Source organism: Charadrius vociferus, unplaced genomic scaffold (assembly GCF_000708025.1).
Source record: "Charadrius vociferus isolate BGI_N301 unplaced genomic scaffold, ASM70802v2 scaffold54, whole genome shotgun sequence".
NCBI classification, from domain to species: domain Eukaryota; kingdom Metazoa; phylum Chordata; class Aves; order Charadriiformes; family Charadriidae; genus Charadrius; species Charadrius vociferus.
The window spans coordinates 1,715,042-1,726,170 of record NW_009648350.1 but is presented as its reverse complement, the minus strand read 5'-3'; the positions used below and the strand labels follow the sequence as shown (position 1 = coordinate 1,726,170).

At 43.0% G+C, this 11,129-nt stretch overlaps 1 protein-coding gene across 1 annotated transcript in view; it reads right to left on the bottom strand.

Annotated features, from left to right (window-relative positions):
* Positions 1-1,060: 1,060 nt before the first annotated feature.
* The window catches only part of NUP88 (nucleoporin 88kDa), a 10,883-nt gene continuing 814 nt past the window's right edge, over positions 1,061-11,129 (bottom strand). The window contains exons 2-17 of the mRNA XM_009885114.1: positions 10,703-10,880; positions 10,121-10,246; positions 9,824-9,910; positions 9,021-9,197; positions 7,750-7,933; positions 7,174-7,324; positions 6,376-6,474; positions 6,134-6,224; positions 5,111-5,212; positions 4,187-4,345; positions 3,593-3,718; positions 2,996-3,061; positions 2,671-2,751; positions 2,209-2,335; positions 1,689-1,807; positions 1,061-1,287 (exon numbers count right to left, since the gene is read on the bottom strand). Of these exons, the coding sequence (XP_009883416.1) occupies positions 1,224-1,287; positions 1,689-1,807; positions 2,209-2,335; positions 2,671-2,751; positions 2,996-3,061; positions 3,593-3,718; positions 4,187-4,345; positions 5,111-5,212; positions 6,134-6,224; positions 6,376-6,474; positions 7,174-7,324; positions 7,750-7,933; positions 9,021-9,197; positions 9,824-9,910; positions 10,121-10,246; positions 10,703-10,776 (1,833 nt within the window). The 5' untranslated portion in view covers positions 10,777-10,880 and the 3' untranslated portion in view covers positions 1,061-1,223. The remainder of the gene's footprint in view (positions 1,288-1,688; positions 1,808-2,208; positions 2,336-2,670; positions 2,752-2,995; positions 3,062-3,592; positions 3,719-4,186; positions 4,346-5,110; positions 5,213-6,133; positions 6,225-6,375; positions 6,475-7,173; positions 7,325-7,749; positions 7,934-9,020; positions 9,198-9,823; positions 9,911-10,120; positions 10,247-10,702; positions 10,881-11,129) is intronic.

Sequence of the window (11,129 nt, the reverse complement as noted above, 5' to 3'; positions counted from 1 at the left end):
GAGGCCTTAAAAAAAAAAAAAAAAAAAAGTGTGTGCCAAATTTGCAGAGCAAATTTAAAAGCCTGTCAACTAAGTGTAGTAAAAGCTCTTGGTGGAGACACAGGATAGATTATGGTGGTATCACTCATAAAACAGCTGCTCTTCCCTCCAGTTCTTGGTGTTCTGAAGCTTGATTTGAGTAGGGTGGAGGTTCTCCTGGCTTAGTGAGAGATTCTTAACAGGCACTACTTCTAACCTAACGCAGGGTGAGGCGATTAGAAAACTGGATTCTGTTTATGTAGGACTGTAAAAGAGACGAGATCAAGTTTTGTATGCATTCCTATACTTGTATAGTCTTAATCTGTACAAAAAAAAGTGTTCTTGCAGCATGCCTGGTAACCTTGTTACCTAACAGGTACTAACAGCCCTCCTTTCCTTCCAGCTTTACTTTGGCACCTCTTACTGGGCCACTTTTGTAGCAGTGCAGTACTACTTTTCAAAACTGAGCTTGACCGTGGCACCTTTTGTAAGGGGTGGGGGGAGGGGACAACAATTATTTCTTGTCCACTAAAGTTTGTCTACAGCAGATAAATAATTGGCCTTTTAATGTCAAGGCGGGCTCCAGAGCCATCTTTTGATAAAGGCAAACTGAGTGTTTGGAAGATAATACTGCATTCCAGTGAACCAAGCCATTGGTGTCCTGTGCAATTGTGGGTGTAGAATTCTGCTGTCTACAGGATTCAAGTGTAACCATTTGTTAACTGTATTGAAGGTGTGTCCTTTATGAAGAAAGTGTTCCAAATTAAAAAAAAAAAAACAAAACAAAAGCTGCTGAAGTGTGTGCGCTTCTCTGGTCTTGTCTACTCTGCCTTCTGCCGCAGGCCTCCCCCGCAGTAACCGTGCCGTGGACCAAGGGTAGGAGAAGGCTCCCCGAGTAACCCCAGGCAGCTTTCTGAAGGAAGTAGCAAATCCCACCCTACTGAGGTAGCTGTAAGTATTACACCGTAACATACTTAAGGTTTAAAATGCCTCCTGTACAGTCTCCATCCTGGGAGAAAAGCAAAAATACCCACAGCATGTAAGGAGTCTTATCAAAAGTATTTTATTTCACAGTCCATCTTTACAAAATAATAAGTAAAAGGCATATTGTTCAACATATAAATGTTAAATATACAGGGGAAAATACCAGGGAAAATTAAAGCTCGTCCAGCCTTTCGGTGTAGGTTCCTTGTTGTGGACGTGTGTTAGAAGTTCACATGGCTTCTGATGTCATTGATCTGTTTTACCATTTCCCTTATGTGTTCTCCCCTTCAAGAAAAATAAATTCAAGTCAAAAGGTTGCAAGTCATTTTTGTTTGAAACTAATCAGGATGGAAAATACTTCATATGGTAGAAGCACAGACTGGGAGCACTGTTGCAAATCGTTAATTATAGGCTGGATACAGACTGACAAAAAAATCCTTGGGGGGGGGGGGGGGGGGGAAGCAGACTTCAAGCACATTTAGTTTAACAGTAGCATGAGATGCCCAGTGCTGCTCTCCCGAGCTGGCACACTGCTTCAGGCCATCTCCACAAGCTCCAGGCAGCTGGTGCATCAGTCAGCCCTGCACGCAGCACAGAGGTTAAATGACACCCATGAAACTTCAATAGAATTGCTTATGTAAGTACCCGAGCTTGAATTCTACAGGAGGATCCAAGCTTTAACTTACTCCTCTTTCAGGACGGTTTGGATGCACTTGCTCTGGTAGGCACTGAGGGTGATGCTGGGTTTGCGGGGGCTGGTCCCCTTTTCCATCTTTTTCTGCTGGTATTCCTTTTTCATTTTAACCTAGAAGTCATGTACAAAAAGGACAGCGCAGTCAGCACTGGTACTTACTGCTTGCCAAAGCGAAAGCTTGTTATAGTTACAAACCGCTGTGTCACACTGCAATAAATTCCAGTTCTTTTTCGGTTAAAATCTGCTTGCTTTTGCACTTTTCCTCCCACAAAGAGACCAGAAGGTCTCTCAGCTAGGGCTGAGGAAGGCGTGTAGAGTTTCTTAGGGTTTATACTGTGTTGTGGAGGTTATGTCTGTACTACTAACAAGGATCAGAAATTATTTAATACGTTGTTGCTAATTTAACAAAAAGACAAAGTTGCTCCGTTGAAAGGACTGTATTCTTTCCGCACAACCATTAGGTGTGGGTGAGATGTTGTCAATACCCTACCAGCCAGATAATTCATTCTCACCTGTCTGATAGCATTGCTCAGGTGCTGCAGCTGGTCATGTATTGTCTGCAGTTCTTTCTTCATATCTTTTTCACTGTCTGATAGAACAGGAAGCTGAGAGTGGAAACTCCGAAGTACTTTCTTCATCCTTCATGTACAAAGAAAGAAATGTTGCTGAATTAACTTACCTATTAGACTAGTTATGCTAAGAAAATGACAATCTTGCTCTCCTGTCGCTCTTCCTAAGTCTCAGCAGCTGAAGACTTTCCCCAGTCTCACATGGCATTTCTAACCAGCAACCTGACTCAGCCTGGACCTGGAGTAGTACTCAAAAATCAACAGCGAGCTCCAGCGAAGGGAATTGCAGAAGCGCAGTCTCCTAACAAACTGGGGTGGCGCCTCCTGCCCATCTCTTCTACCACGCTTGCAAACTGCTGTACAACAGCAACTGGTCTGTGATGGAACAGTGTAGTTCGCACTCACCTGTTCATAATATCTTCTTGCTTCTCTTTGGCTTCCTCATACTTGTCAGCCAAGCGCTCAGCCATCTCCCGCAAACTTTTCCTTTATGCAAGTGAGAAATGTTTATTTGCTTTAGATTTACACGCAAAGTGGTCTGCATGGGGAGACAGGCCAAGGAGCCTGGAAAAGCAAGCTGGAGCAGGGGGTGAACCTACATGTTTAATTATAGCTAGAAACGCATTCGCTGCTTGCTTGTTTCACACAGGACCCTGCATCAAGTACTTTTTGCACAAAGGTGCGGCATTCATGCTGATTGACTTGATAAAAGCAGACAGACTATACTCACCTTTCCTCTCGACAGTAATTAAGATCTTCTAGTTGTTTCTTTTTCTGTCCCCACAGCAGCTTCACTCTTAAAATAAATACATACATAAAATCAAACCACCCGCAACAGCAATCCAGTTGGATCAGGAAAATATGACAGAAGTGATGAATGCTTCTGGGAACACAAAGAACTAAAGACACTGAAAAACAGGCTGTGGTGAGAACAAACAACTATAATTCAAAGCAGCAGAGAGTTATTTAATGCAATTTTCCTTTTAGCAGCTTTGTGAGGATTATTGCTGAGGTCAAAGGATTTCCTGCCACCAGACTGACAACAGCAGAAGAGAAGTATTTTATGCGTGTGTTTACTTTTTTGCCTTGCCTTTCCCCTGTGAGCCACTAGAGAGATCAAGTATTACGTTCACCTCTGCCTTCCCTGGTCACTGCGTTTCCACCTCTGGTGTTCCATTAGCCTCATGTTAAGGAGGAGTCACGGAACACATTTTACTCATTTACAAGGGTTAGTCCAGCAGAGGAGGTTTAGTGCTTGGTACTCAGCGACATCATTGTTTCAAAGAGACATTGTACAGTAGTTATTTATGAGGGTTTTTCTTCTTACCTTTGCTGGATTTCCTCTTTTGCCAGATCTTGTTTCAGTATGTATTCCTCCCTGAACACTTGTGTGGCTCTGCTAAGAAGCTGAAGGCATTCTTCAGGGGGGGGAGCAGTGTCTTTATCAGCAGACCTTAAGAACATGAGAGACAGGTTTTTGCAATCCTACTCTACCATGTTCCCTTTCAAGGCTAAACAGCTCACAGTATTTACGGCAAGGGCTCAGCGGGCTCAGTTGTGGAAGTGAGGGACTATAATTAAACCGCTTTGCTACGAATCGTTTTTCTTATATGAGGAAATCCCAGGATACCTTGAGATACTCAAAACCCAATGGGACGAGCACAGAACAACCTAATCAGCTGAGGTCAGCCCTGCTTTGAGCAGGGACTGGAGCACGATGATACCCCTCCCAACCTACACTGTTAATTGATGTGATGCCATCCCTGTAGGGACAGAGAGGCACAAGCAGGCTGCAGGAGCTGTGCCCCATTACTGCTATGTCCAAGCTAATGCGCTGTTCAATCAGGAGCCTGTACTGAATCACACAGTATTCCTGAGTGTCTTCCCCGTTCAGGTTCCCTAGGAAAACATATTTACTTACTTCAGAAGCAAGGGATTGGCAGAACTGCGCTGCAGGATACTTTGGATGTGCTTCTCGAATGAGTGCTGTGACTCAGCCAGGATACGGAGGGGGGAAACAGCAACATCTTTGTCTTCTCTGGTACACAGCAGGGGAGGGGATGCAGGATGGACTGTACTTCTACCAAAGAACATCAAATTGGAGAACACAGTTTAAACTAGAAAAATTGAAACTACGTCAGAGTTTAAATGGTAATTAAAACAAAGGGTGGAATTAATGTATTACAGCAGTAAGTCGGAAGTAGTCCAAGAGAAAATATTTCAATTACGTCGTAAATCCAGCTCTAGACAAGGCTGGTGGAGCTGACAGCCCCACATCTTTCTGTTTGGCTGCAGCTGAAACCAGCAAAAAACATAAATACCCTTTTACTTAAGGAGAAGGTGGTTCCGTAACAAGGCAAGCAAGCACTCCCATGGCAGAATGACCTTGCTTTTCAAAGCAGCCTAAAGCAATTTAAGAACCCACATTAGTTTAGTTTTTTTCCCTTTCATGCAAACATACCCTTGGTACACATTAAGAATCCCTATTCTACCATCTGTAAACGGATTTCTGATTTGCGGATTCGCTCATTGTAAAAGTGAAGAAAAAAAACACCAAAACATCAATACAGTCAAGAACCTTTTGATGCAAACTCTTGTCCTAATACTCATTAGAAGTGATACAGATTAATTATATCCCCTACAACCACCTTACCAGTATTTAATAACTACTATAATAACACTTAAATGCTCAGCCAAGGAGCATTCAGCAGGCAACTTCATTGCATGTCATAAGAGGTGCAGAAGTCTGGGGTGAAAGGCTCAAAAGAATAATAATAAAAAAATAATATCCCGAGATCCTTTTGTGCAAGAGTCCTGGATTTCAAACCAATTAAGAGCAACGTACAAGAGAGGCCTTGTAATACACTCATAGGTGTTTGTGATGCAGATCATTGTGGGCCCCAGGATGTCAGAAACGATCCAAAATCCTCTAATCGGAGCAGGTTGCCTGAAGGGAAGAAAACACAAGAATGACCCAGTCAAAAAAAGTTCTTTGTTCTTGAAGTTGTTTTGCAAGGTCGCTCTTTAGGAAAAGAAGCAATCGGCCTAAGCCAGATGTGTTTCACAAAGCTAAGAACCACTCCCCAGAATGAGTCCTGCAAAATAATTATTCCAATACCCCACAACCTGACTGGCAGTCAGATGTATCAGGACAGACTCATCGGGGAGAGGGAGCGCTTGTACAACTGCGCTGTGAAACAGAAGCAAAAAGCTGCTGTGACCCAGGAAATGTTACCCACTGCTAGTGCAAGGCACAGACGTCCCCAGGAGAGGACACAGGTGCTCTACATGCCACCTTTTTGCTCCAAATGCCCTCTCCCCAGGTAACTATGAATGCCACTGCAGAGTCACCATCTGTGCAAGCTTAGGTGACTAACACCCATTAATAAACAGGTGGGGTTTTTGTGTTTTCATTATGTTTAATATATAGCATCCTACAGAAATCATTAGGCCTTATAAAAGTGAGAAAATATAGCCCAGAAAATGATGCCTCTTAAGCCTGACTAGGGTACCTCAGGAGCCCCTCAAAAATCAGATGTTCTTTTGAGGCATTGTTTCATCACTAACAAGTGGATAAAAGGAACACATCAGCATTCAAGACTTCACTGAGTAAAGCCTCATAGCTGTCCTGGGTCAGGTAAATGGAAGTGAAAATTTCTGCTGGTTTTTCAGAGGTGATTTTCAGACAGGAATTTAGCTTACTTTAAAGAATCATGATGCACGAATTGCTTATTTGTATTACCTGAATTTTGTTTAGCTGACTTCATTACTTTTTTAATGCCAAGAATGCAGCAAAAGATGGCAAATCATAAGTATTTTCTATAGCAACTCACTGATTTGGAAGCAATAGAAAGGGTTTCTTTTTTACCTGCATGGCAACGGTTTTGTACAAAGAATATGTTCAACAAAGCACTTCTGTTCTGCTCCCAACTCTTGTAAACTGTCTTTGTCTTCTTCATCTACAATGAGATTTGTCATAATGCATCAGATCCACTTTGCAGGGTAAGGGATTCTCAGTATTACCCACATCCACCAACTTGTAACTAGGAAAACGTAGGCATTTGGATAGCAATCTCTTCTCTCTACCTGCAACAGAGTTTCCCCACTCACCTGAACCAAGGAATTTGTGCAGTTTGTTGATCCACGTCAACCCCACACTATGGACACCAGCTTCATGTGTGCAGTGGTACCGAGAGGGACATTTCGGATCTGAAATTGAAACAGTCAATATAGAAGACACTGAACTGAGAAAAACTCATCCTTCAAACCTGCACTGTTGAACATCTGTATCAACTTACTGTCCAGTCAGCATTAACATCTTGTTGCAAGTACTAACTCATCTGTATCCAAAAATTGAGCTAGATGCGTTAGCCACTTATTAGAGTTCTGCATAAAATTAAATTATGCTTGAAATTCCTGATTAATTGTTCTGAACTATTCCTCTCAGACCACATCTGTACCAATCCAATAGATTTTGTAGGGACAATCAGTTAAAGCCAGCAGACCAGCATTCTGTCAAGCTGCTTGTTCAGAAAGAGCCAAACACTTCGTCCTACCCAACCTCCTGCCCCACAATTACATCCCATAGTCTAATAAGCAGATACCAATTCTTCCTTCAGGATCACCACCCCCACAGCACTCTACACAGGTCATCATAGATGCAATAACTTTACTTTATAATCCACAGCTGAAAGGATTTAGTATTATGTGACCGTATGTAACCTGCCCTTGAGTGAACATGAAAGCACCTTCCAGGCTTGCTCTTCCCACCGCTTTACTGAAGACATCAGGCAAATCCTTACTCTAATGCCACTGTTTGTTGGACACCAATGATAACTTGTAAATAGCTTGATCCCAAATTCATGAAATAAAGCAAGTAAAAGCCAACGACCTGAACAACAACCCTACCTCGATGCAGTTTGATTGGGCAAGAGAAATCGGACTCCAAAGGCTCTTCTTCATCTCCTGATGCCAGTTTCAGTGCAAGTTCCAGCTCGACACATTCAAACACGTACAGGGAAGGAATGAGATCAGATCTTGGGTCCCATGACTTTTCTGACTGTAAAGAGCATTGAATTATTCTGAGAGACAACATTTAAATAGAAATGCCAATTTAAGCAGCATTAAGAAGGAGTTATATAATACAGGCAAGTGTATTAATTGTTTAAAGTTCAAGTCCCTTTATTTTTTTACTGAAAAAATCTCAGAAACAGTGTTTCTTCTAAGAAGAGACTCTTGCAAATAGTTCATAGTAATTTGATTAAAAACTGATTTACCAGCAGGATACACAGAACTGTCATGTAAAATAAGATCACCAGAGAATCATGGGGACTGGCTGGAATAGGAGAAAGACTCATTACCTCATTATAAAATAACACGGCTTTGGCACTTGGCATTCACTTCCAGGCATCTTGCCATCTTGCAGCCAAGAACTTTGACTAAAGAAACAAAAACGCATATAGAAAAAAACCCAAGATAAGGTACCTGCTCATCATCCTCTTCTCCATCCAGCACCACACAGTGATAAAGCATCCCCGACTCGGTGGCAATCACCAGGATGTTTGGAATACAAGGCAGGCACAGGACAGCACAGGCATCGTAGCCGTAGTTATCTTCTGCAGCAGGGTGCATGGGCAGAGGGCCAAGCAGCTTGCCAAGATTTCCAGTGCTGGAATAAAGCAGATGTGTGCACAACACAAGGTGTGGAAGGAGAGTTTCCCATGGTTGCCTGTGGGAGTTTGCTGCACACTAACTTCAAAATAAGGATGACTTAAAAAAAAAAACAACAAACCAACCCTAAACAACCCAACAGTTTGGAGTGCTGTCTAATTTCTGTTAGATAGCAGCAACCCAGACGTCTGTGGAATAAGAGTCTGAACTACACCTACTTGGTGCAGATCTCAGAGAAGAAACTGGAGCTCAATAACAATGTTTTATGCTTTGAAAGCAAGCTAGATTGCAAAAAAATTCAAGAGGGAACATTTTCATACAAGAACACAAAGGACTCAGAGAGCTCAAGATAATTATCACTTAATTGTTTTCTTGCTTATAAAGCACTTTACAAGCAGCATTTTGTGGCATGGCACTTCTCTAGGTAGAACTTTCAAAGCACTAAGCCCATTTCATTGCCTACAGACAGGATCTGCTCAATGCTGCATCATTTCTCATGCAGAGGCACACAGTGCTGTTTCTAACCTAAATACCACACGTTTTAATACTCAGTTACACTAGATCTAACTTGTAAATTTTCAACTATCTTCTCAGTTTTCTGAAGTAACTTTTTCTTGTATCATGTTTATATTCTTGACTTTTCATTACGGAACATGCCTGAAAACTCTATCACCTTTTTTTTTTCCTAAGATGCCACCAGCTCTTTCAGCCTCATCCAAAGCTCTGAATCTCTGCATTGTGAACAGAAGGACCTGTCAGAACACCTGACAGCCTCAGACCCACTGATCTTTTAACAGTCCAGTGTCTTCATTTCAAATTTCTGATTGGAAACAATGGACAGTGAGTTCTCAGCAGTGGAAACAGCACCCTGCAACATCTGGATGAAAAAGGATGGCACACTATTCTTGGATTTCAGTCTATTAGCACTGCCACAAAAAAAGATAAACCAGGCTGCAATACAATAAAACTCAGCCCAGCCTCCATTACAGACAGAGTCCCAGCCAAACTGAAAGATCGCTCTCCAACCCTAACAGTCTATAAACATATAAGGTCCCCATGACACCTGAGGATGAATGCCATCCTACCTCTGTAGCAGGCTGATATATGTGAGGAATGTCTCTCCATTTTCATACAAAATGTAAAGCGGATAGGCCAACACTTCTTCACTCCCTCGCTGCCCAAGAATGTTCTTTGGGACCGGCACCAGCGGGCCGAAGTCAAACGCCACTGCAGTCTCTCCCAGCGATGCTGTATAGGCTCTCCTGGGGACAAGACAGAACAAAGCCTGAAGTCAGCAGTGACAATGAGAACACACATGTTTAACTAAGATCATCGGTACATGCTGATAAATTACTGCTAAACACCTGTCCATCAGTACTTTGACACGGGCTATTTTCAACAGCAAAAGCATGCAAGTAACATCCTCCTCATGGTACTTCATTTCTGCAATACACCCACCAGCCAGCCCAGTTTCACAGGATAAAAGAGGGGGCGTACTGGTATTTCCCACATAGTGCATCAGTCTGTGACTTGATGAGTAGAGACCCTCAAGTTTCTCCTTTCCAACCAAGCGTGAAATAAGAAGATCATCTGCATTCCCACTCAAAAAGCCCTTCTTAACCCAATCTTAATGTGTGTTTTTCAAATGACTACTCTGACAAACATTTGACTGTACCGTTTGTTACCACTTTCTTTTATGAGGATGGGAAAAACAAGAAAAAAAAAGTGCAGTTACTGTGCTAGGAAGAAGTGCTAGCACTGAAGAAGTCCATGGAAAAAATCAATTCAGATTTTCAGATAGATTTATCCCTTATTCATTAAAAACACAGCTGAGAATACCGAGCTTATTCTGTCACAAGCATTTCAGAATACAAGAAGCCACACAAACCCTTTTTTGATTGTAAGAGTCTCCTCCTCAGTGTCCGAAAGAGCAATCACTTTGATGGGTGTCTGAGGTACCTTCAGGCTGTAAAACCTAGACGAAAGAAACAGCAGCAGTGTTCATTCAGCCAGCAGTGTTGAACACGTTCCTGCTGGTATCAGTCTAAAATTTCTCTCATCCTATTTTTTATTGGTAATCCTGCTAAGAACAGCAGGACACAAATATCTAGCAAAAAATCAGACTGGCTATGACAAAAAAAAATACTATTAAAAAAAAATATAATCAACTACAAACAGGTTGTACCTTATAGTGTTATCTGAAGTCAAGAGCACAATATGGGGCTCTAATGTCTCACAGGGATACCAGGCAGCGTGCTTTAGAGTCAGAGACGTTGAACTTGTGAAGAACCTTTCTGCAATGGGAATAGTGCTGAAATACAGAGCAGAATTACACAGTTACAAGAAACACCAAACAAGTTACTGCTAAAAGGGAACGGGAGCAAGAGGATCTAGGAACCCAATTAAAAGGTTTCAAAGCCATTAGCTGTATTGTTCTTAAAGTAGGAGGAACAGCTTTAACTCGAAGCCCTTTGTTATTTCCATCGGACATGTGCTTTTAGCTACCACAGCTAAAAGACTCCAGGAAGGCTAGAAAATACTAGAGGAACATCTTGCTCCTCAACAATTGCAACAAGTTTAGAAGGTCATTTATTTGGGTCACTTGACAACCAGCAAGTCCCTGAGCCAAAATAAATTCATTTGCGATTGTTCCTACAGTCCCGATACAACCAACGTCTTCCATATCTGCGAGTCCCCAAGGGAGGAGAGGCTGTGGAGGAACGACAGCAGGACGAGGACGCCGTTAACTGCCTGAGGTCTCACCCACCTACAGTTCACCGTGGATTTCCCACCTTCAAACTCCGAGTTCTTCCCCCAGCGTTTAGGCAGCTCCAGCACCATCAGCCCCTTCGTACCGATGAGCGCCACATGATGCTGCGTGGGGCTTAACAGCGTCTGATAAACCTCAAACAGGGGCGGGTTTATGCAGATAAGGGTCTGAAAACACAAATATCGCAGTTAAGCGCAAGCCATCAAAACTGCTCGCAGAAGCACAGCGCACCTTTCCCTCGGGCGGGGATTTATACAACGGCGCCGAATGAGGCAAAAACTCGCCCGCGGCCACGGCCGAGCACAAAGCGGGGGGTTCGCTGAGGAAAGGCGGACCCGGAGCGGGCCGGAGGGTGACCCCCGGGCCCGGGGCCTTCAGGGACCGCCCCCCCCTCAGCCGCGCTCCCGTCACGGCCCCCCCTCCC